Here is a 23,672-nt window from a genome sequence, read left to right as displayed (position 1 = left end):
CGGTGCTGGAGCTTCACAAACTGTACTGGTGGCTGGGGAGCCCAGGAATTGGGACAGGCTGCACAACCCTCTGAGGGAGACCTCATGCCCCAGCCCACTCTGCTTTTTAGGTCCAGCATGGCAGCACGACACAGCAGTGCTGCTGGGGTATCTTGACCCTGTTTGCAAAGGGGGAAGCGTCTCAGCCATGCAAACAGCAGGGACCAGCTGCTGCGATGCATTGGGGTGGGTGACCAGCTGGGGCTGAGATATCTTCTCCCAGTCCTTTCCCTTCACTCTTCCCATCCCTCCTTGCTCCCTCATGTTTTCCACGGCACATCTAGTTTATGAATCCCCCAGCGCTCCCCAGCACTGAGGACATGTCCCTGCTGGATGGAGCTATGCTCATGCTCCTTCCTGGGGGTTTCTCCCTTCATTTCCCCATGCAGCGACATTTACCTGATGGAGAAGGAGCTTGCCAAGGAGCAGGAGAGGAATAATCGCCACCGGCCTCCCAAAATCATGGAGCCACCTTCGTTCCAAGAGCCGCCACCAAAGGTGAGGAGAGGGCAGAGCCCAGCACGGCCAGTATGGGCAGGACACTGGGTGCCAGCCCCTCTCTGGGGATGCCCGAGGGTGCTGTCTCCAGCTTGGCAGAGCTGTGGTTTCACTTCCCCCTCACCCCAAGGATGTGTGCAACACCCTGAGGCCGGGCAGGCAGCCCGGCTGGCCCTTGCTGCAGGGGAAGATGAGTCTCCTTGAGCTAAGCTAGCCAGGAAAGACATTTTATTCATCTGCATTTCTCCCTCTTCCTCTCCTCCCACAGCCCAGCAGACCCAAATATAAACCACCACCCCAGAACAACCTCCTGGCTCCCAAGCTGCAGTTCCAGGTAAGGCTCCATGGCTGGGATGAGCCAGCGGGGACCTGAGCGAGGGGTTGACACCAGAAAGCAGGACCCGGAGCTCGACCTGTGCTCCAGCCCTTGGGGTGCAGCCTTTGGGTCTGAGACACGTGGCTGCCAAGCTACTCCATGCCACCGCCGCTGCGCCACCGAGCGCTTCCCTTTGCTTTGCAAGCAGGACGCAGCTCCACTTGGGATTTAGCCCTGCCCTAGCCATGCGGCTTGCACCCCGTGTTTCATCTGTGCCTTGGAGCTCGGAGAGAGGCTTTTGCCCCAGGGAAGGGCAGCGGGGCAGGTTGCCACGCAGCCCGGGCCGGTTTGCATATGCAGCTGCAAAGAGAGGAGATGTTTGCTGCTCCCTGGCGTTACTGGGGGCTTAATTTCATGGTCCTTCCCATGGGGGCTCAGGGAAGGTCGCTGCTCAGCCTTAGGAGCTGTTGTGGGAGCTGAGGGGCAGAATTTAGACCTTTAAATTTTTGCCTAATGTCTCATAGGACTCTGAAGTGTAGAGCGTGGCCCCTGAGCGCTCGCAGCGCTCCTGTCACTCTGGATCAGGTCTCACATCATCTTGACCGCTCTGCTGGTCCAGACGCAAGAGCATGCATTTGGCTGGGGGCCTGAGGTCTCTGTCCCAGGCTTTGGCGAGTCCTTTCCCCTCGTGCTGTCTCACCCCCAGCCCCTTCCCTGAAGAGGGCTGGGCTGGGTGGCAAGGGTGCGAGATGCAATAGGGCAGGCTCTTGTGCCATCCTTGGGTATCACCGCCAGGATGCCACCGCCTTGGCAGGACAGTGTCTGGCCCCATTCCCGAGCCATGGTAGGCATTGGAGTGGAAGGAGATCCATCTCCTCCATGCCTTGGTGCAAAAGCCCCTCTCCCAAGTGCTCGCCGCTCGCCGTTCTGTCCGTCCATCCGTCTGTCCATCCGCACTAACCTCCCACGGCTTGGTTTTTGTGCCCTGCGCCGTCCCGCTCCCCGTGCCCCTGCCCTCCCACAGGTGCCTGAGGGTCTGTGTGCCAGCTCACCCACGCTCACCAGCCCCGTTGAGTACCAGTCGCCGGCCAGCTCCCTGCACACCCCACCGCTCAACCGCCACAACGTCTTCAAGCGCCACAGCATGAGGGTAAGAGAGGTTCTCTCCAGCCTCGCTGCGCCCAGAGGACACTCCTGCCCCGAACCATGGGCCACCTCACCCCTGGCCCAGCAGGGACTCTGCATGCAGGAGAGGAGGGGGCTCAGTGGGAGGGCAAGGGATGCACCGTGCTCTGCTTCGTGCCGCTGCCACGTCTGTTGCTTCAAGCTAAAAGCTGTTCCCGACCTGGCTACGGGAAGGCCAGATCCTGCCAACGTCCTGCCCTCGAGGGCTGTTTTCTGGCTGCTCAGGTTAAAGGGATGGTGCCTGCTCACGCAGACCTGCAAAGGCCCCCAGGGTGTCTCCAGCCCCCAGAGATGCATGGCTGCATGCACATCCAGGTGAAGGCCTGCCGGTGGATGAGCAGGTCTGGTGCATGGCTTGCATGCAGAGAGTGGGGTGCTGGCACTAAGCCCTGCTGTCACCACTGCCTCCCTCCACCAGGAGGAAGATTTCCTCCGGCCCAGCAGCAGGGAGGAGGCGCAGAAGCTCTGGGAGATGGAGCGGCTCAAGATGCGGCAGGTCCTGGACAAGCAGCAGAAGCAAATGGTAGAGGATTACCAGTGGCTGAGGCAGGAGGAGAAGTCACTGGTGAGTGGCATGGGGCTGGCATTGGGGTTTCTGTGGGGCTCTTCCAGCTACTGCCCCCTCACGGAGGCAGTGGAAGAGCCCCAGATTGCTTTTCCTTGCTTTAGCCGCCAAGGCGCGATGCAAAATGTCCCTGCTTATAGAAGGGCCTTCGGTGAATTTTTCCTGTGCTTTGCTGAATATTTCACAGCATATGTTTTTCATTTACTGCAGCCATTAAGGTCATTTTTCATGGCTGGAAAACTCAGTTTTCCCTGAGAAGAGTAGCTTCTGGAGTAACCAAAACGCTTGCACCTCTTTATTTTCCTCACTCTTAAAAATTTCACAGAGATGCTATGGGAAATTAATATTTTGAAACTTAGGGAATTCTTAAATACTTGCGATCTCATCTTAATGGGCTTTTGTAACACTTTTTAAATAAGGAATTGAGATAGCTAATGGGTGACTAATGCACCAGCTTTTAGTGAGACAGGCTTGGAAGGAGAAAAAGGTCTTTTATTAGATCGACTGACGTAGCTGGAAAAGAAAAAGCCCAACTTTCACCACCTCCCAGGTCTGGGGGATGAAGCTAGCTTTAAGGTGATGAGCAGCTGGAGGCAATTACTTAAATTAAGCTTAATTATTCTGAGCAGCAGTTAAAGGTGGCTGGTGGTCCTGAAGCAGGAAAGCAGATGGGGACAATGGGCTGGGATAGAGCTGGAGGTGGGGAGCCCTTCCCTGCGGAGCAGTTAGCTGGCAGTGGGATGCAGGAGGAGCAGTGATGGGCTGTAAAGCCAGAACTTTACCATGTCCTTGGACCTAGCAGAGCAAAGAAATTGGGTTGCCATAGTGTGTTTTCTGGATTTCCCAGAGACTGGTCCTGAGAGATTGGCAGTATTTTTTCCTGGCCTCTGTCAGACAATGCAAGGAGGGAGTGGTGCTTCTTGTCCTGTTCTGAATGGGGGTGATAGAATCAAAATTTGAGGAAGTCTTGCCAGGGAGGGAGAGGAGAGGAGGGAGCAGCTATGTGCAGGTCAGCCCCCATGTTTCTCTCTGGTTTCCATGCTTTCCTGTCGCTGCGGATGCACAGCAATGAGCGTTGCAGCCTGGCAACCAAAATCCACGTGAAACCACAGGAAAGCCAAAATCACTGTTTAGCAGTGCAGAAGCCAGCTAGAACAAGGGATTCACCCAAAGCAGCCCTGTGAAAGGCCTCCTGCTGTTTCTCCCGCTGGGAGAGCGTTTTTCCTGGGAAGCCTGGAGGCAGCTCCCCAGTCCTGCTCGCCCCCCTCTAAAACTATGCTGGAGCCCAGCCTGTCTGGCTCCAGGTGAGATCCCCCATGAGCCCTGTACCACCAGAGGCCCCATGGCTTTCCCTTGATTTCGGTGCCTCTCACAAGGCTCCTTCCCCTTTGCAGGACCCGACGGTGTTCATGAACAACAACATTCCTCCGGTGAGTGATGCCAACCCGAGAGAAACAGAGTTGTGGTGTATTTGTGAGAGTGGGTGCACCAGGGTCCTTCTCCTGGAGACTTTTGGAGATGTTGGTATGCTTTGGTATGGATGGGCGATAGATAATTACAGGTTATGGGGTGTTACGGAGTCCTTGTTGTCCCTTTTGCTCCTTGCTCTAGGATATCTCGGGGCTGAGGGTGAAAACTGCTTTCAGCTGCATAGAGAAGCATAGAGCCTTGGGCTGAGCCTGCTGGGAGCATTCCTCTACCTAGTGTTACTCGTGTCTGAGCTCCCCAAGATGTGCCCCTTGGTATTTCATTGGGAAAACGTGTCTCGAAATGTCAACGGGTGAAATTCTTCTGGTTCGGGCCTCCCCCGCAAGAAGTCCTGGCATGGCCCTGTCATGGGGGGGGGGGGGGGATGCCCCCCTTGCATCTTTGCTGCCTCTGAACGCAAGTTAGTGTCTCTTATTTGCTGCTGTGTTTCTTTCCTTCGCAGCTGCTTCCAGAGAAGGAGACGGATTACAGTGAGTGCCTACTGCTGACCCTCCCATCTGCTGCCCCATGGGGAGCATGGGGCTACCTACAGCCCTGATTTGGGGAGCACCCGCTGCTCTCTGTGCGTGGCACGGCTCTGCCAGGGCTGCACCCTTACGCACTGGGGCCAGCGACGGGGCTGGGCTGCGGCACCTGCCTGCAAACAGAGGCCCCTGCACTGAGCTGCTACATGCCTGGGGGCTGCATCCTTCTCAGTTATGGCATCCTCTGCTTCCATAACCCCCTGAAAGAAATCCCGGATAGCAGAAAGTAGCTCTACCTGCTGTGCCCAGCCTGGGTTTGGGGACATGAGGGGATCTGATCTAGGTTCAGGGAGCCTTGCGGGTCACCTGCTCCACGTGGGAGCTGAGCCCAGGACACAGCCCCTTTCCCCTGCCTGTTGTGGGACAGCAGGACAGCAGCACACGGTGGGGCTGATGTCTCCTGGGAAGTGGTCCTGCTGCCCCGTGACGGGCCCAGTTTCAGGGTGTCTGGCTACTGTGGGGGAATGCTGCTGTGGGGTGGTGTGGCACATGGCACAGCTCCCGAGGAGGGTCTTCAGCATGCTCGTGTGTCCAGAGGGCCTGCTGGAGTGACCCTCCTTCCTTTCTCTTACTGACGGCATAGCGGAGTTCACGGGACCACCCCAGAAGCCTCCAAGACTCGGGGCACGGGTAAGGCCTCCCCGGACCATGATACCATGTTCCCAGTTCTCCGGGATGCCCCGGGGTGTGCAGGGACTGGCCGGGGCTGCCCACGGCTGGCAGTCTTTCCCTCTGGGTGTCTGATCCCATCATGTCCCTGTTCCCCAGCAGTCCATCCACCCAGCCCCCACTGCCAACCTCGACCGCACGGACGACATGGTGTACAGCAACGTCATGGAGCTGGTGCAGTCTGTGCTGCAGCTCAAGAATGAGATCAGCCTCCTGCCCCCGGAGGGGTACATCCTCGTGGTGAAGGTAGATAGGGAAGGGAGGGGGTGACACCAGGGCTTCCTCAGTGGAACAGGAGAGGGAGTCGCAGACCTGTCTGCCGAGTGGCTCCCACCAAGCATCCTTCCCAGGAAGACCTTATACAGAGAGAAGGGAGCTTTTCCAACATGCCTTGCTCCTTGGTCCTTGAGTCAATGATGGGAGCATTTCCAGCTTGTTTTGCTCCTCCATGAGTCCTTGAGTCAATGGTGGGAGCACTTCCAGCATGTCCTGCTCCCTCATTGGGTTGTTGAGTCAATGGTGGGAGCGTTTCCAACATGCTCCACTCCCCAGCGGGGTTGCTAAGGCTGCAGCGTGGCCTGCTTCCAGGCATCGTTTCCTACTGTGCCATGCCAGGAGGAGCTGAACGTGCTCCTGTGCCTGGAGCTGTCCTAACCCTGCCGTCCTCCCTGCAGAACGTGGGCCTGTCCCTCCGGAAGCTGATCGGCAGCGTCGATGAGATCCTGCCGGTTCTGCCCGCCGCCTCGCGCACTGAGGTAGGGCCCGTGCCGTGCTCTGCGGGGCCAGGGACAGGGGAGAGGGAGGACAGTTTCCCAGACTCAGGGTAAGGATGGGTCTGGTGTGTGTTAGGATGCTAGTGGAGATGGCACCCCTGCAATTAACCCCTGCATGTCATGGACAGATTGAGGGAACCCAGAAGCTGCTGAACAAGGACTTGGCTGACCTCATCAACAAGATGCGCCTGGCCCAGCAGAATGCCGTCACCTCGCTGAGCGAGGAGTGCAAGCGGCAGATGCTCACAGCCTCCCACACGCTGGCCGTGGACGCCAAGAACCTCCTCGACGCCGTGGACCAAGCCAAGGTCCAGGCCAACCTGGTGAAGCTGTGCTTGGAGTGAGAGAAGGGGCAGAGAGAGGGAAGGAGAAGGGTGGAGGAGAGAAGGAGAGAGCGTGCGCTCCCGTTGGCAGAGATGGGAGGAGAGCGTTGCGGAAGAGCTGGCTTTTGTGCATCTCCTGTGGCCTCACCATCCTGCCCTCCCCATCCCCCCTCCTCCTGCAGCCGCTCGTGTCTTTAATATCACCTTATCGATCTTCTGAAGAAAGGTGGTGTCTGGTGACTTGTCCCTTGAAAGGGCTGGGGTGGCCCCGGCTATCCCCAAGGGAGGCCAGCGATCCTTCCAGCTTCATGGGCGCCCTGCTCCCCGGCTGCTGGGGGATCCGTGCGTCCGTTCCCCGGCCCCTCCAAGGCCAGCCGCAGGTGGCGTGTTGTGCTGGCGGCCTGGACCCAGCTCCTTGCCTTTTTACTTGGGGAGCCGGTGGGGACGGTGGCTGGGGGAGCTGGCTTCCCGGGAGCCCTGCGTGGCCGCCAGCTGCTCCTACGGGATGGTGTGCGGGTCCCCGGGATTGTTCAGAGCGACCACCAGTGGTGACCTGCAAAGGGACTGATGCATTTCCTTGTACATTGTATAGAAGAGATTATTTAATGACAGTGTGTGGATCTGCGCACCTCGCTGGGAGCAGTTCTCGCGCCCTTCCCTGGAGCGCGGGAAGGACAGGACCCTGCCGACCGCAGCCTTCAGTCACACAAACCGCCCATGAGAACAGTATATCTCTCCAAGCTGCTCCATGTAAGCAACAACAGCAAAGAAATCTCTGTTCGGTTTGTGCTTGAGTTGGAAATTGTATGGTTCGGGCTTTTCCCCAGCATCTTCCTACAACGCTGTTCGTTCTGGCTGAGATAAACCATGCACAAAGTCCAGCAGTGCCTGTGCTTTCCTGGTCCCCTTGTGCTACAGGGGTATGTCTCAGGCCCCTGTCTCCTTCTTAAAAACCCAGGAAGGGCCATTCAGGTCAGACCACCAAGTTGTCTGGCCCGGGGCCCTGTTTTCTGCAGTGAAATCTGTCCGTGTTTAGCATCCTTTAGCAAACTTCTCAGCTGTGGCCTCTTGGACCAAGGCCGATCTTCAGCATCCACAACACCCTGCAGCGAGGCTTTCCCTTGCTTCTCGACCCCTTATACCACCTCCTCTGGGTCTGCCCCCTCCAGCCTCCTTGGATGCATTTGGCACAGGGGTGCTGGGTCTGCCGGGGCCCTGCCTCACGCAGGGACGCAGTGGCAGCATGCACCAAGTTCTCCATCAAAGGATAACTAGTTATCCTTTGATGGATAACTCTTTACACACATGCCCACCCAGGTCTATAAAGCCTCAAGGCCTGTGTGTACTGTCTTAGAGATATGCGTGCATGCACACATGCCTATCTATGCGCTTCTGCATATACACACATGCAACCAGCCATGCCTGGGCACTTGCTCCCTCATGCATCCCTTTTCTCAGCCCCATGTGCGTGTTCTTCTGAGGCAGCCGGCATGCAGTGAAGGATGCATGAAAGGCCGTAACGTCCTCGGCACGTTAAGAGCTCTCAGTGGCACCATTTATTCCAGCCCAGTTTGCTCTTAGATGCTTTTCCTGAAACCCCTGGACTGCAGGCAGCACTGTAATTCCTAGTTCGGTCTCCTGGAGCAGAAAACACAGCAGCAGAGACCTGGTGTCTCTCAGGGCGCTGAAGAAGAGACTAGATCCCTTTAAAGGCTTCCTCTTCTAGTGTATATTGGAGCTAGAAATTGAAAGCTGGGTTGTAGTCACCAGAGCAAAGTGGCTCTGGACCTACAGCCTGAGGCAGGCAGGGGGTGGAAGAAAGCAGCCTGGTGAGCTTTGCTGTGGGCCAGAGAGGCCCATTTGCCCGGGCTTTACCAAGCCTTTCTAATTCAGCTGTCTCCACCTCTCTGCTCTCTCTGAGCATGCAGCTGGGAGGGTGAGAAAGCCATGGGCTTGTGGGTTACAGAGGGTTTCACTGATGAAACTGCAGTTGCAGCCAGCTCCAACCGCACTTCCCACCCATGGCCCCAGCTGCACCCCAACTGTGCGGGTGCCACTGCCAGGGAAAGGCATGCTCCAGCTGGATGGGGCCGCAGAGCTCGCTCAAGGGCAGACGCCGGACTTATAGGAGTATCCTTGCTACTGGAGGGAGCCATCGCTAAAGCACAGTGCCCGCTGTGGCTGCTGGGGAGGAGGGAGCACGCATCCCCCCCCGGCCCCATCGTGGCCCCTGCCCGGCCATGCCCCTAGATCATCCCTGCTAGGTAGGGTGGGAGGAAGAGCCCCATGGTCCCCAGCAAGCAGACAATGATGAACATCCAGAGGAAGATGCGGTCTATCACCATGGCCACGTACTTCCAGTCGTCCTTCACCTGCCAAGCAGAGAGGGGCCGTGAGCGTGGTTGTGGGGAGAGGATGCCACATGCGCTTGCGAAGATGCTCTCAGGCTGAGGAGACAACCTGGCTCTCCTCTGTCCTGCTGTTTGCCTCAGCTCCCCGCAGTGGGATGGGGAAATACCCCGTGCTGAGTCTTGGGGAAACCCTTGGAGCACCGGGGCTGGGGATGAACCCATCTGGGGAGACTGTGCAGAGCCCAGGGTATTGCAAACCCCACTGAAGGTTTCCTGAAACCATCTGGCTGAAAATAGGCATGCATACCGCTGAGCTCAGTCTAGGCAGGCCAGGCTGTGCTATCCCTGGTCTCTGAGGGCAGGATAGTGTGGACTGGCCGGGGCCTTCAAACATTCCTGATCCAAGCAGGGGGGAGGCGGTGCTCCACTGCAAAGCAATAGAGCAGCTCACCAGCCCCTACCAGCCGCTCTATCACATCTCCATCAGGGACAAGCACCAGTGGCTGCCCTCTGGTAGCACTGGGGTGAGGGTTCCCTGGCCACCCCTAGCCCACAGGGGCACCCACTCACCGAGTACTCAGCGTCCTCCGCTCGCAAGTGGTCAGCAATGTACTGCACCCCTTCCAAGGCCTTCAGGATGCCGGGGGACAGCAGCAGCCCCTTGTCTGCACCCGCATCATCTCCCTTAGAGGGCACTCTCTGGGCTGGGCCCTCTGATGCCTTCCTGACTTGGTGCCCACAGACATAGCGGCACTGGGCACCCTGGCTGCGGGAGCCCCCCTGGGGCATGCGACTGTGGTACGTCTTCTCCTCCTCCTCCTCCTCCTCCTCCTCCTTCTCCTCCTCCTCCTCTTCCTCCCACTTGTCATCCACATCCGTTTCCAGCCAGCACCGGGAGGTGCTGAGCCTTGTCCTCTGCAGGTCATACTGCCCCGCAGCCCCATCACCAGGAGGCAGCGCAGGAGGCCGATTCATGAAAAGCCACCGAGGGATGAAGTTCAGGAAGAAGCTGCGCACCCAGCGGGGCATCTTGTGGGTGCTGGAGGAGCGGTGGTGGACGTTGAGGACGAAGACAGTGATGATGATGGAGAGTGTGACAAAGATCATGGTGAAGAGGAGATACTCTCCGATCAGAGGGATGACCAGGGAGGTAGAAGGGATGATTTCTGTGATGAGCAACAGGAACACAGTGAGGGACAGCAGGACGGAGATGCAGAGTGTGATCTTCTCCCCGCAGTCAGAGGGCAGGTAGAAGACCAGCACAGTCAAGCAGGAGATAAGCAGGCAGGGTATGATGAGATTGATGGTGTAGAAGAGCGGGAGGCGGCGGATGGTGAAGCAGAAGGTGATGTCAGGATAGATCTCAGTGCAGCAGTCATATTTCTTGGAGTTGTAGGTGCCGATGGCATTGATGATGGCCCACTCGCCACTCTCCCAGTAGTCCTTGAGGTCCACGTGGTGGTCCATGTTCTCCAGGTCGATCTTGGCCTTGTCATAAGTCCAGGAGCCAAACTTCATCTTACAGTTCTGCTGGTCAAAGGGGAAGAAGGTGACGTCGATGCTGCACGAGCTCTTGTAGATGGCAGGCGGCACCCACTTCACCCTCCCATTGGAGAAGAGGTGGGCCTTTGTCATGTGGGTCACAGCAAATTCACCATCGGCGCTGCATGGGGCAGAGATACATGAAGGTCAGAGGAGGTAGGAAGGCACGAAACCGAACTAAGGTAAGGGAAGCAAGTGCAGAGAGTCCTAGCCATGCCCTACTCTCTGGGGTGAAGCAATGCCCTAGAGTTTCCCCCAGGAAATAGGGGCAGGAGTTTCCCACCTGGCTGAGCGCTCAGGAAAATCAGCTCTTGGTGCTGATGTGATGCAGTGGCCCTATCGTGCATCCTTGCACAGCGCCAAGTTCCCCCCTGAAGGCATCACCTAGAGCATGGAGATGGGCAGGAGTGTGAGCACCAGCCATACCCTTGCTGACCCAGACTGATTTGCACCCGTGCCAAAGGGGCTGGGATGGGGGCAGGAGCCCTGTGGGGCCAGGAGGAGATGGGGGAGGCTGGCCCTGCGGCTGCCCCTTCTCGCCAGCGCCGCTCACTTGTTGTAGAGCACAATGTCAGGTATCCAGATCATCTCAGAGGGCACACGGATGGAGGTGACGTTGTCAAAGTCTGCCGGGTTCCAACGTAGCTTGTAGTCACTCCACTCCTGGAGGTACATGGGGAGGGAGGAGCAGTGTCAGGCTGCTGTGAGGTCTAGTGGGCACCAGCACAACCCTCCTCCTCCTCCTCAGCAGGGTTTCTCTGCCCCAAATGCCCTCCCAGACATGCTCCTGCCTCTGCCCTGCAGAGGGAATAGGCTCCTACCTGCTTCAGCCAGACATTTATGGTCATCATTTGGTTCTTCTCGTCCTGTGGTGGGAAAGAGGGAGTACATGAGAGGAGATGGATGAAGAGAGCTCAAGAGCTTGTCCTATCACCTCAGCCCCTAAAGAGCTGCTCTCGCCCAGCCAGTTTACACAGCCAAGCTGCCCCTCTTCGGCCCTCCACCTCCACTGGCCTCTGGGGTTCAGCTACTGGAAGAGGCTGGTACCAGTATGAGTTGAAGGAGAGACTGTATTTCACTGGGAATATCTGCTCACTAGATGGCAGCAAGAAACAGCATATTGTGGTGCAGAGCTGAGATGCTCCACCAGCATGGTGAAGTGTGGCTGGATGGGCAAATGCACAGTGCCATGGATGGCTGGGTGGACACATGGGAGGAAAGAGTGAGGTGATGGACGGATGGACAGGCACAGGGATAGTCCCAGGAGTAGGTAGGTGGGTGGGTGGATGAGGACGGAACAGGGATGAAGAGCTATGCAGTTTTTCTTTGATGCTCTCGCAGCCATCAGGGGCAAGAAAAGATCTGGGATGCTCCAGGAGGGTCTCCATGCAGCCACCACTGCCCCCTGCACCCCGATACCTCCTGAGGTGTCTGCCTCGTGCCAGTCCCCAGGGCTGCCTCTACCCCTGCAGGGGCTAGGTGCCCTCCAAGGTGGAATTAGCTTGTGCCAGGACAGGTGGAAGGAGCTGAGCCCAGGGAGCCCCATCTTCAGATGTCTGCATGGGGCTCACAGATGCAGCACAGGACTTAGGAACTTAGGAGACATCAGTGTCTTCCTAGTGCAGTGGCAAATGGGGCAATCTGGGGCACCTCAGGTGGCTCCAGAAACTCCTGTGTGCATCTCTGCCGGCTGCAAGGGATGCCCGCATACCCGGCCTGGGCAGGCACTGACGCTGTGCACAACCGCAGGCAGTGAACAAGACTTGCCTAATATCTCCTGAACTCTCAGGATTTTCCTCTCTGGGACTCCAAAAGCCATTGTCCTGGACTTGGACATCTACAGGCACTCAAAGATACCATGCTCTCCAGAAGGTGGGAGAAGGGATTTCCTTTTCTGACTCCCAAAGCAGGAGTCCTGGATGGGGCACGAGAGCTGCTGCAGTGGCATGGGGCTGGTGGGGGGACGCAGCGCCCAGCCAGATACGCACCACATCGATCAGCTGTGCGATGGACAGCCCGAACCTGACGATGACGACGTCGGAGGCGTTGGGCACTGGCCGCGACCACCGGTTGTAGCCGGTGAAGAGGTACTTGAAGAGGCGTTCCTCGGCATGGGTGTGGGGCTGCTCCTGCATGCAGGTGGCTGCGGAGAGACGGGGATGGGTGGGGGCTTGGGCTGGGGGCAGAGTTCACCTCACCTCCCTTGCCACAACCCTGTGGTTAAAACAGGGAGCACAGCTCCACCAAGGTGGGTTGGAAGCGAGGAAAGCACAAAGTCCAGATACCTAGAGTAAATCCCACTGGAAGTGTCACCCTCCGTTTTCTGGGGCAGCCTGACCCAAGTGCAGTATCTCGATGTGGGGCAGGGACTCAGGACGCTGGGGTCCTCTGCCCCACTTTGCCTCTAACTCAGGGTGACTCTGGGCAAGCCTCTCTCCTCTTCTCTGTGGCACGCAGGGGCGTTAAACCCCACCGGGCGGTGGGCAGAGAGAAATTAGCCCCTGCAAGGCTCCCCTGTGCTCCTCCTGGAGAGCTGAGGACTGCACAAGGCTAACCCTGGCATGAACATTGGTGAGAAAATCCCAGTCTACGATGGCCAAGGGCACTTTCATAGCCCCGCTGCCTGTTGTTACTGGTGCTAACTGGTTCAGTTTGCAAGCTGGAGGCCCACAGCTGACCCAGTCCTTGGGACCGCTGCAGCCTTCCTAGAGCCCTTCTCCTGGCTGGGCTGGAGGCCAAGGGGGGAAGGACTGAAGCACTCTTTGCGGTGCATAGAAAGAGCTGGCATTGGTCTACAGCGCTGCCAGCTCACCCACGTGTCTGCGTGGCATTGCTCGGGTGTCCTTGCTCGCTGCCGAGCTCCATAAATTTCTTCTGGTGGAGAGGCACTTTGCATGATGAAGTGTGGCCAAAGAGGAATTGCGAGGGCGGCTCTGCCCTGAGACCAGCCGGGTGTAGAGCCTCGTAGCCAGAACGGGCCCCGTGCCAGAGCAGGAGAAGCAAGATGCCCAGCTCCTGAGAGGCCTTATATTGACAGGAGATGGAAGCAAAATCTTGCTAACTTGCATAGGACGGAGCTGGGGTCCCAAGGCTGCGTCCCCTGGGGGAGAGGGGGGGGTCTTTGCAGTGCTGTTAACCCAGAGCTACGTCTCGGAGCAGAGCCCCGTCACATCAGAGTGAAGTCAAGCTGTCCCAAAAAGACAAGACCCTCATCCTAGCCCCGTGCAAGAAGGGTGCATGGAGGAAGGCAGCACGCCTGCGTGGAGGCTGGGACAATGAGGCTGCCTGGGGGAAAACCAGGAGAGAAGGGGTTTTCCATGTGCACGTGCTGCAGCCCCCTCAGCTTCCCCTCCTCTCCCCTCAGATTTGCCCCTGGGGCTGCAATAGCCTCTTGGAAACCCCGGGGAAGGTAGGGCTCACGGAGGGAAACGCCGATACCGCAGGGAACGCGGGAGCCATCCTTACCCGCCTGGAAGGTGACGAAGCACCACGCGAGGAGGGTTGGGAGCACCCGGGAGCGCCGCTCCATGCTGCCCGGGGCCGATGGCTTTGTCCCTCACGCTGTCACCCGGAGCCGGTCTCCCCCGCACCCCAATTCCCCCGAGCGGCTCCTTCCACTGGCGTGGGGGTCCGGAGTGAGCAGCGAGCGGCGAGCGGGGCTCAAACAGCAGCATGGGCAACCCTCCGATGGGGTGTCCAGCGTCTCCCTGCCCGCTAAGGAGCGCTGGGGCCGGATGAGCTGCGGACGGAGCTGGACGTGCGCTGGCGCTCAGGGCTGGTCCGCACCCAAAATTTCATCGCTGTTTTGGCAAAGGGAGAAGCGATTGACAGTGTCAGAGGCCAAGTCAGATGGACCATGCAGCGGACCGTGGAGGAGCACAAAGCCGGAGAAGGGCAGGACCACGCGACCTCCCCGGTATTGGGCTCGTGGCCCCGGTCTCATCTGTGCTGCTGACGCAAGCCTGGGGCGCGGGGAGGTTGGGGGAGAGTTGCATATTTTTTCACGGCCCCTCACACCTGCCGGGTCTATCGAGCCATGCTGAAAATTACGGTGAGCAAAACAGCTCCTTTGTGTAATGTCAGAGGTGCAAGTTGCAACTTTCTGCAGGAGCCTGCTGTGATAACCGCAGCAGCAGCTTTGGAGCAGGGCAAGCGCTGCAGCTGGAGAAGACCCGGTGGCAGCCCCCTCCTCCCGATACCCGTCCTGCGGCCATCCCCGGGGCTGGCTGCTTCGGCGAGAGTCGCTTCCAGCTGCCAGAGGGATTTCTATTCAGCCTCAGCTGCTGCCCAGTGGCCTGGATCATTGCAATGCTGTGATCAAGGGAAAATACCCCATTTCACAACGGCAACTCGGGAAGGCAGGGCGCTAATCTGGGGAGCTCCTATCCCAGCTGGGGACCCGGCCGCCAGTGAGATAAGTGATGGAGATGACTCAGTTTTTGCTGGATTTCAGCTTGACGTGAGATAAGCGTTAAAAGGCAGAGCCTCTGTCCCCAGGCAGGCAAGGTCCCGAAGCCAGGAAAGGTCCCAAAGCTGCTCAAGAAAGGAGGAAAGGTGCCTTTTAAAGCACGCAGGCTCTGCAGGGACGGACGGCCGTTAGAGGAATCTCCCTCCGCGCCTTAACGCAAAGCTTCTGGGCGTCCCCCCGGAAAGCGAGCCAGCAGCGCTCTCTCCCCGGGAGCGCCAAGGCGTTACCTATACTGCTCACTTCTGAGACGAGGGGTCATCTTCTCACCACCCACCCACCCACCCATCCATCCATGGAAGTGCTCGATTCCCCGTCTCAGGGAGGAGGGAAACAGCTTGCAGAGGCACCGAGACCTCTTGCTCGGGTGTACGAGGCGCCTGCCCCAAACCTGCCCCGTGAGCCCAGGAGCCATCTCTGCACACCGTGCAATGACCCGCACGGGCGATTGCTTTCGTCCCTGAAGCCAAGGTGCTTCCTGGAAAGCTCCCAGCCCCGCCAAAGGGGGGACGCGCTGATTTTTGTGAACAAGGAGCTGCTTAAATTCATAACTGGCACAGGAAAAGCAAGAAACCCTCTCTAGCTCATTGTTATCCTCGGCGCAGTTTTCAACTTGTGCCTGGGCTGATGGATACGTAGATGGTGAACGGGGTGGGAAACAAAAGGAGAAACAACGGCTGCTGCGCTGAGCTGAGGAGACAATTACAGCTGTGCCTCCCCTTGCTGAGATACCTAAACGTACAGGAGAGCGCAAAAGTGATGCTGGGTGGGGGGGGCTGCTTCTGCCTGCTCCCTCGTTGGGCTTGAGGATACAGTGCCATACAGCAAAAAGTTGGGGATTTTGTGCCTGAGACCGCTTTGGAGGTGCCCCGCGAGGCACTCGCGTCCTTGCAAAATGCCGTGCGTGTGTGCGCGTCGGACGGCTTTCCTGGAGGGGTGCAGGAACCCCCCTCCCCGGTGGGTGCCAGCGGCTCAAGGACGGACATCACGAGCAGAGGATGCTTACGGGCATGGGAGCTTGGCTGAGCTCTCCAGAGCCGGCACTCAAAGCAGAGAGGCGGCAGCAGCAAGAGATAACTTGCAGAGAGCAGCAGAGATTGCGGCTCTGATACGTCTGCCTGCTCTTCTGCCTGGAGTCCGAAGGCTGGAGATTGTTTCAGGTAGGAACTTCATGCACAGCTGGAAAACTTTCCCTGCCTCTGCCTTCCCATTGCTCCGAAAACCAGGGGCACAGCACTTCTCCCCTCCTCACCTTGCAAAGCCCGGGGGGAGTCCTCTTACCTGCCACGGGGAGGGCCAAGAAGGGTCCTGGGGGCTCCGAGCTCCTTCCGTCACGCTGCGCCGGCCAAGGCGTGGGGATGCTGCGCCGGGACCGCTCCGGCGAGGACTGGGCTCCAGCGAAGGCTGCCGCGGCTCTTACTCGAGCCGGTGACGACAGGGGCTGGGCGAGGAGGGAGGGCCGTGGCGAGAGCTGTCAGGGCAGGGGAAGGCGGGGAGGTCCGGGGGGGTGGACGGTGGGGAGGACGGCTGCCTTTGCAATCAGCCTGGGCGCCTTCACAGAGCCGCTTCCCCAGGCTGGGAAAGCGCTGGGTTTGCCAGCGTTTCCTCAGTCTCTTGCAAGGCGCCGATCAGCCGGGGAATGGGCAAGGGGACGTCTTTCTCCTTGTGCAAGGACGGGGCATCGCACGGGGCTGGGCTGCCTGCGCTGCTGCTGCTGGGGAACCTGCTGGGCCCGGGGTTGCCCCGAGCTGGGGGGGTTTTGGTGCCCACCTGCCCGTGGCAGGGTAGTCCTGGGGAGCGTGGACGTCCCTGTGGCCCTGGCTCTGCAGGGGCTGCCTCGGGCAGGGAATCGGGGCTGCGTGGTCTCGTCAGCCCCCAGGCTCGGGAGGTTGCCAGCTCCTCCCAGAGCAGCGCCTGCCTAAGCCCACGTTTGCACCCAGAAAACGCTGCCAAGGGGATGGTTGCAAGATGGGGAAGGAAAAGTCAGGGCAACATCTTACATCCCCCTCCCAGAGATCCTTTTCTCCTGCAGCCTGTGCACGGGCAGCTGGGCACTGAGTCACCCCCTGCCTGGCTGAGGGGTCCACGGGGCACAAACGTGGGATGGAGTCCAAGACGGGAGTGGGATGGAGTCCATGGGGTGCAAAGGCAGGATGGAGACCAAGATGAGACTGGGACGGGGTCCATGGGATGCAAATGCAGGATGGGGACCAGCATGGAACCAAGATGGGGTCTGCAGGGTGCAAACATGGGATGGGGACCAGCATGGGGCCAGGATCACAGAATCACAGAATGGCTGAGGTCGGCAGGAACCTCTGGAGATCTAGTCCAACCCCCCTGCTCAACCAGGGGCACCTACAGCACATTGCATAGGATCATGTCCAGGCAGCTTTTGAATATCTCCAGGGAAGAAGACTCCACAACCTCTCTGGGCAACATGGTCCAGTCACCCTCAGAGGATATAAGGTTTTCCTCATGTTCAGATGGACCTTCCTGTGTTGCAGTTTGTGCCCATTGCCTCTTGTCCTGTCACTGGGCACCATGAAAACCATCTGGGATGGGGTCCTCAGGGTGCAAACACAGGATGGGGACTGGCACGGGACGAGGATGGGGTCTGCAGGGTTCAACCGCAGGATGGAAACCATCATGCGACCAGGATGGGACTGCCATGGGACCAGGACAGGGCTATTTTGGAAGGATGGATGGTTCTCTGGATGTAGGAGGGCAGGAAACACCAATCTTCTCCCTGCTCACCAACCTCCTGGGTGCAGACTCAGCCCTCTCCCAGAGCTGTCTCTCCTTCCTGCCTTCTAGGAAATTTAATGCATAACCTCTGCATCCCTTCCTGCAACTGAGGCCCAGGGCTGCAATTTCAAGCCCTGGGGGACCTGGAGAACTGTTTGCTTCCTTCCTTTTGGGAGATAAATGAGGAGGCAGACCCCAGAGCGGAGGGGGCCTGAATTTGCTGCTCCCCTCATCGTGCTGCCTGATGCAGGACCCCATCCTGAGTTTCCTCACGTAGCCCTGGCTGAAATCAGGGCCGTGGTGGCCCAGCCATCCTTGTATCCTTGGGGTGCTCGATATGAGAAACGCATGAGCAAAAGAGACTGCGGAGCCAGTGCTCCAGCATCCAGCGACTCCCCCCGCCATCGGGAGCTGATGGCAAAGGTGGAGGGGCTTGGTGTTTGAAGACGCTCGGTTTGATCACCCGTAGCTGGCACAAGGGGGAGGGAGGACAACGGAGCGAGGTCTGTTGGAGAGGCAGGAGTCATTTGGGAAAAGCCTGCTGTGCCTGGGTGCCGCAAGAACCTGCCCAGGGCCCTGCGCTCCCAGCTGGGAATATCGACCCGGGTCGGCCGGTGTGCAAAGCAAGGCTGGGGGAATTAGGGAGAAAGATGTATCCGGTAAGATTGCAGTGAATTAATTAGGGGGGGGGGAAAAAAAAGCCAACTCCATTGATTTGCTGAGGAGGAAAAAAACGGAGCTGGCTCCCGGCAGGGCAGCTGCGAGGGAGCTGGGGCCGGACTGCGGCCGGCGCGGGCGCTCACTGCGGCAGGACCAGCTCGCTCCAAGCCTGCAGAGACCCCGTGGACGGGGTAGGCTGGGCTCCCGCGCCGGGTCTGTCGGGTCCCTGGGGCCAGCAGCACGACCCAAATGCTCCTGGGGCCACGGGAGCAGCTATTTCGGAGGTGGAGGGGCAAATTGCACTGCAGATAGCAGATGAATGCATAGTGTCCCCTTTTTCCCTTTGACAGCGGAGCACGGAGATAACACAGACGCGGAGATAACAGAGGCTGCTCGACGCCTGGTACAGCGCAATGCGTCTTTATTATGCCGGCTGCAGCTCCGTAAGAAGTGCCGCTGGTGAAGCCCAGGGGTATTTGTCCCTCTTGCCTGGCCTTGGGGTGGAGGCTCTTGCACCATGGACGGACGGGGGCACTTGCATCCCCCTGAGCCCTCCAGCCCCCTCTTATAACTTTCTAGCTTAAAAACAGGCAGGGTTTGTCTGCCTCTAGCTGTTTTCCGGTGCTACCTCTAGGCTAGGAGGGCCCTAAATTCCAGCTTTGACTTATTTCTGGCCAGTCCTTCTCCAGCGTGTGATCCAATGCTTTCCTGCAACTTCTCCTGCCGCATGCATTTATTCATAAGCTCAGCCCTCACCCATCCATCCTAGGCGGTGACAGCGGGTAGATCACCGTTGAGGCAGAACCGAGTCCCAAAACACCCGGCTCTGGCTCCCTGGGGTTAGTTTTTAGCAAACTCTGGGACACCAGGGAGCCCCAGGAGCCCGGGCGAGGGCTCACAGCATCCAGGTAAGGCAAGCGAGGTGACGCCGGTGCCTTACATGTTGGCGTGCAGGTCCAGCCGGTTGCAAACGGCTGTGGGAAAAGGGAGCCCGCATGGCAAAAGCACTACGAAGAGGACCGAAGGGGTGGAGAAGGCCTGCGGCAAGAGGTTTCACGCTGGGTCCGTCTAGTTTCTTGCACAGAAGAACGGGAGAAGAATTGAACGCGGCCTGGCGATACCTGCGAGGCAGAAAACACCCGAGGCCGAGCAGGGACGGACTCTGCAGCGCCGGGAGCCTTCGCCGCAGGGCTGGGGCCTCGGCTCGCTCCCCCGCGCCGTTACCCCGAAGACTGCAGTGCGGATAGAGGGAAAAGCAGGGGGACGCTTCTCGCTGCCCAGCGTTTGGGAGGGGAGATGGCAAATCCCAACACGCTCCGGTACCACTCGACCCGGTCGGGTGCCTTTAGCTTTGCACAGATCCGCCCCCAGCTCTGCTGCATGAGGGCTGAGCTCCGGCGGGATACATGCAGTGAAACGCACGGGGCCAGACCCTGCCGGGTCGCGCCGCGGGAGCCGGGGCAGCCCGGCAGAGGATCAGGGCGGCGTGTGTCTCGGGCGGGGGCAGCGCGGAGCAGGTTGTCACCCTACCCCCGGGGGCGCACGGTTCGGCGAGCGGCGCCGAGGCCGTTTTGCAAACTCCCCGCTCGCAGACTCAGCCCGCAGGTCGCGGCGCCGGGCTGCGCGGCATCCCTAAGAGAGCAGCCGCGGAAACGGGCCAGCGTTGGCGCAGCGCACGGTCCTACCAGCACGCGCAAGCAAGGCAGAGCACGGCGGAGCCTGGGCTGGCGGCGTCTGTAAAGTGCAAAGGGGCTTTTTTCCTCCATCGCCGCCCCGGCTCTCCTAGGGCTCCCCGGCGCTGTTGGCGGCCCAGGCGGCCGAGCGCTGCAGGCGCTGGCTCAGCTCGGCCTGGAGGTGGTGGGAGGCGTCGTGGAGCTGCTCGGCCAGGCGCCCGGTGAGCCGCAGCATGTGCGCCAGCACCCGCACGCCCTCGCGCAGCCTGCCGGGGCGAGAGAGAGCAGGGCTCAGCGCCCGGGCGTGGGCGCGCGGGCTCCTTGCAAAATCCTTGCAAACTCGGCCGGCTTGCAAAGCGGGACGATCTGCTTCGTCATCGTCACGTTACAGCTCAGCTGCGCTAATTCTTGTTAATCATTAACGAGCAGAAAGCCCTTTCCCTTGCGTTCTTCCCGCCTCATCCCCTACTTAAGAGCAGGATCGTGCCTCAGGAGGACTTCTAGCTGACCCCTTTACAGCTGTCCTCATCATCTTAAATCAAAGCTTGTGCCTTTTCTGGTCCTCTCTGCTTGGGTTGAAAGCAAGGATAAATACAGGGCAATATAAGGACCAGGAAAGAAGGGAGAAGCGGGGCATGCTGCGAGGGCTTGGGGACCACCAATGGCACTAGTCACTCTTGGGTGCTCTGAGCAAGACCCAGTTTGGGTGTCTGCAGCCCAGGGCTGATCCCACCCATGGAGTCTGGGGACCTTCATCCTCCCGAGCGCTTTCGCTCCAGGGAGCGAGGGGAGCATTTCCCCCGCCGCGTCCCCTGCTCGTCCCCCCACTGCCAGCCCTGGCGCTGGCTCAGACACTTACTTCTGCCTCTTCTCTGCCGTCTGTGGGTGATCGGCTTCGGCCACATGTGACTCCAGCTCCTTGCGGACGTTGTCCAGGCTCTCCTGAAACTCCAGGTTAGCCCCGTGAATGGCAGGCAATGCCTCGGAGATGATATCCTGGTACCGGGCTGGGCCATCCTCCAGCTTGGCTGCCGTCTCCACCTCCTTCAGACTGGCCCTGGTGTCCTGCAGGAGGTTCTTGAGATGATCCAACTCATCCTGGGTGGCGGATGGAGGCGACCCGCTGGGGCCGCAAGGGCTGGGGGTGTGGAAGGTGAGGCCGCAGAGCTCAGCGTTTTGGCGGGGGTCCCCCGGTTCGGTGAGGTCGTCCTCTGGCATTGCCCCGCAGGCTACCGGGACCAGCACCCACAGCCCGACGACGAAGCACCAGGCACCCTGGGGCACCATGGTGTCCTGCGGGGGGGCGGGGGGGAGGAAGACGAAGAGCTCAGTGCCCTGCCACGGCCGATGGCACCTGACGTTTAGGATGTTCTGCCCGACACCAGCAATAAACCTGCTGCTGCGTTTGCCCACGCAGCGGAGCTGGTGCACGCGGGCGCAGGAGAGCACTGGCGAGCGCGGGGCGGGTGGGAAAAGGACAGAAAAGGCTCGTCGCAAAGAGCTACGTTGGGAGACGGGCACCCCAGCAGCACCCTTGCCAGCCCCGCGGCCAAGCGGAGAGCTGGCTACGGCCCTTGGAGACCCTCGTGGGTGGCCACCACGCTCGGGTGTCCTCCACCGGCGGCCGCTTGCAGATCACTCAGTGTGGCAGGCATGCAGCCAGGGGGGAAACCGAGGCACAGAGGCGGCAATCCAGCCACGGAAAAGGTTGGAGACGTTTCCCCAGCGGGGACCGGCTTGGCTTTGGCGTCGCTTCAGGCAGTTTCAGCTAAAAGCGCGAGGTTTAGCCCAGTCGCGCTACGAGTTGGCCCGGTCTCAGAGCAGCCAGTAAGGCGTAACTTTGCTGGCATTTCGCTGGCAGCGGGACTGCAAAGCAGCGCTGGAAACAGAGGCTGGGCTGGTCCTGCTCCTCTTTCCTGCTCCACGTTGAGCGGTTTTTGGCTCGGTTTGTGCCCAAGGAAATAGCAGCGAGAGAGCGCCAGGCCAGCAAAGCGCTTCCTTTAACCCCGGTCTCCCCCCCTCCGCCGCCACCCCGGACCCCCATAGCGGTGGGGTGGGGTTGTTTTTTTGTTTGTTTGTTTTGTTGTTTTTTTAACCGAGGTGAAGGCAGCAACGCCTCCCGTTATGCAAGCTCCCTGCAGCCAGCGTGCAGCACCGTGCACGGGCCAAGGTGGCGGTGCTCGAGCTGCTCCCTGTCCCCCCCCCCCCGCCCCAAAACGCCCCCGCAGCCAGCTCCCTCCCCGCGGGCCGCTTGGCGAGCGGGGGAAACTGAGGCACGGGGAAGGGTGGGGGCGGCGGCGGGCAGGACTGGCGGCGCTCGGCAAGCTGCTCTGCCGCGAAACGGCTCCCGCTTTGCAGCTCCCCCTTCCCACCCGCCGCTTTTTTTTTTTTTTTTTTTTGGTTGGTTTGCTCCGTGGTGACATTTCCCCGCAGCAAGGAGAGCAGGGGCGAGACGATGGGACCGGCTCGCGGAGGAGGCATGCGGGATGCACCGAGCCTTCATCCCCCCCCCCCCCCCAAATCCTCCCATCCCCACCAAGGTCCCGCTTACCGAGCGCTCGGTGACACCCCCCCCTCCCCGACTCGGCGGCGGGATGCAGCCGCCGCCGCCGTGCGCCCCGCTGTCCCCGCCGCGCAGACACACGCGCGCGCGCGCGCGCACGCGTGCACGCGCGCCGCCCTCGGCCGGGCACACGGCCCGGGCCCGCCGCTCGGCCTCGCCGCGTCCAAAGACATCGGCTCGCCCGTCCTCGGCCAGGAGCCTCTGCCCTTTTTTTTTTTTTTTTTTTGGGGGGGGGGGGGGGACGCACACGGTTTTAGGGTGGAAAAAGCAAATTTCCGGCCAGCTGGCTGCAGAAATGCCCTCGGGGGGGGGGGGTGTTTTCTCTTTTCCAGCCCCAAATTAGTTGCTTTCCGGAGACGGAGGCTGCGGCAGGTGGCTGCACCCATCGCCCGCGAGCGGGGCCGGGAATTAAGAGGCGTCGTTGCCCTCCGCCTCCCCGTCGCTAACGAAGGAGTCGCTAACGATGCGCTCCCCTCCTGGGCGCCATCGGCCCGACGGTGCCCCCATGCCGGTACCGCGCTGCTCTCATCCCCTTCCCTCTCCTGTCCCCCCCCCCCCCCCCGGCTGGTGGAAATGCCCTGGTTTGCTACAGAAATGGAAGTGGTGGTGCAGATTGGGTGTGCGTGTGTGCGTGCAGGTGTTGCGTGCGTCCATGTGTTGCGTGCATGTGTTGTGTGTGCGCGTGCATGTGTGCATGCATGTGTGCACGCATCATGTTATGTACGTGTGCATGCGTTGTGTGTGTGCACGCGTGTGTGCATGCGTGTGTGCATGCATCACATTATGTGCGCATGCATGCGTTTTGTGTGTGCATGTGCGTGTTCATGTTGTGCGCGTGCATGTGTTGTGCGCGTGCATGTGTTGTGTGCGTGCATGTGGCGTATGTGTATGCATGCGTGCGTGTGGTGTGTGCATGCATGTGTGCATGTGTTGTCTGCACACGTGTTGTGTGCATGCGTGTGCATGTGCATGCATTGTGTGTGTGCATGTGTGCGTGCATGTGGTGTGTGCATTCATGTGCACACTCATGTGTGCATGCATGTGGTGTGTGCGCACATGTGTGCAAGCATGCGGTGTGTGCGTGCATATGTGCACATGTTGTCTGTGCGCATGTGTGCGTGCGTGTGCACGTGCATGCATTGTGTGAGTGCATGCATGTGTGCATGCATGCACGTGCACATGCACGTGTTGTGTGCGCGCATGTGTTGTGTGCATGCATGTGTGCGTGTCTGCATGCATGCGTGCCTGTGGTGTGTGCATGCATGTGTGCATGTGTTGTCTGCATGCATGTGT

General features: G+C 59.6%; 2 protein-coding genes across 17 annotated transcripts in view; one reads left to right on the top strand and one right to left on the bottom strand.

The window, feature by feature from the left end:
- Positions 1-7,261, top strand: part of PTK2B (protein tyrosine kinase 2 beta) — a 32,267-nt gene extending 25,006 nt beyond the window's left edge. For 6 of the 16 annotated variants that reach the window (XM_068936716.1, XM_068936706.1, XM_068936709.1 and 3 more), the window contains exons 22-31: positions 429-537; positions 806-871; positions 1,878-2,003; positions 2,457-2,603; positions 3,998-4,033; positions 4,534-4,561; positions 5,190-5,245; positions 5,384-5,530; positions 5,959-6,039; positions 6,186-7,261. In XM_068936716.1, the coding sequence (XP_068792817.1) occupies positions 429-537; positions 806-871; positions 1,878-2,003; positions 2,457-2,603; positions 3,998-4,033; positions 4,534-4,561; positions 5,190-5,245; positions 5,384-5,530; positions 5,959-6,039; positions 6,186-6,401 (1,012 nt within the window). In that variant the 3' untranslated portion in view covers positions 6,402-7,261. The remainder of the gene's footprint in view (positions 1-428; positions 538-805; positions 872-1,877; positions 2,004-2,456; positions 2,604-3,997; positions 4,034-4,533; positions 4,562-5,189; positions 5,246-5,383; positions 5,531-5,958; positions 6,040-6,185) is intronic. The other 10 variants (XM_068936710.1, XM_068936719.1, XM_068936720.1 and 7 more) reach the window with 5 other exon arrangements.
- CHRNA2 (cholinergic receptor nicotinic alpha 2 subunit) lies at positions 6,963-16,185 on the bottom strand. Its single transcript, XM_009690293.2, has 7 exons — positions 16,020-16,185; positions 13,739-14,073; positions 12,262-12,416; positions 11,095-11,139; positions 10,827-10,936; positions 9,302-10,394; positions 6,963-8,752 (listed from the first exon to the last, which is right to left on the bottom strand). Exons 2-7 carry the CDS (start codon positions 13,800-13,802, stop codon positions 8,627-8,629), a joined length of 1,593 nt encoding a protein of 530 aa, XP_009688588.1. The 5' UTR covers positions 13,803-14,073; positions 16,020-16,185; the 3' UTR covers positions 6,963-8,626.
- Positions 16,186-23,672: the final 7,487 nt, after the last annotated feature.

This window comes from Struthio camelus, chromosome 3 (genome assembly GCF_040807025.1).
Source record: "Struthio camelus isolate bStrCam1 chromosome 3, bStrCam1.hap1, whole genome shotgun sequence".
NCBI classification, from domain to species: Eukaryota; Metazoa; Chordata; class Aves; order Struthioniformes; family Struthionidae; genus Struthio; species Struthio camelus.
The sequence above is the reverse complement of the archived record's forward strand: the minus strand, read 5'-3'. Positions and strand labels throughout refer to the sequence as shown.

Coding starts and splice junctions, on each gene's coding strand:
- CHRNA2 (XM_009690293.2), bottom strand. CDS start 13,802: ATGGAGCGGCGCTCCCGGGTGCTCCCAACCCTCCTCGCGTGGTGCTTC. Junction 10,937..11,094: donor TAAATGTCTGGCTGAAGCAG/GTAGGAGCCTAT, acceptor ATGTACCTCCAG/GAGTGGAGTGACTACAAGCT. Junction 10,395..10,826: donor GACATTGTGCTCTACAACAA/GTGAGCGGCGCT, acceptor TGCCCCATGCAG/CGCCGATGGTGAATTTGCTG.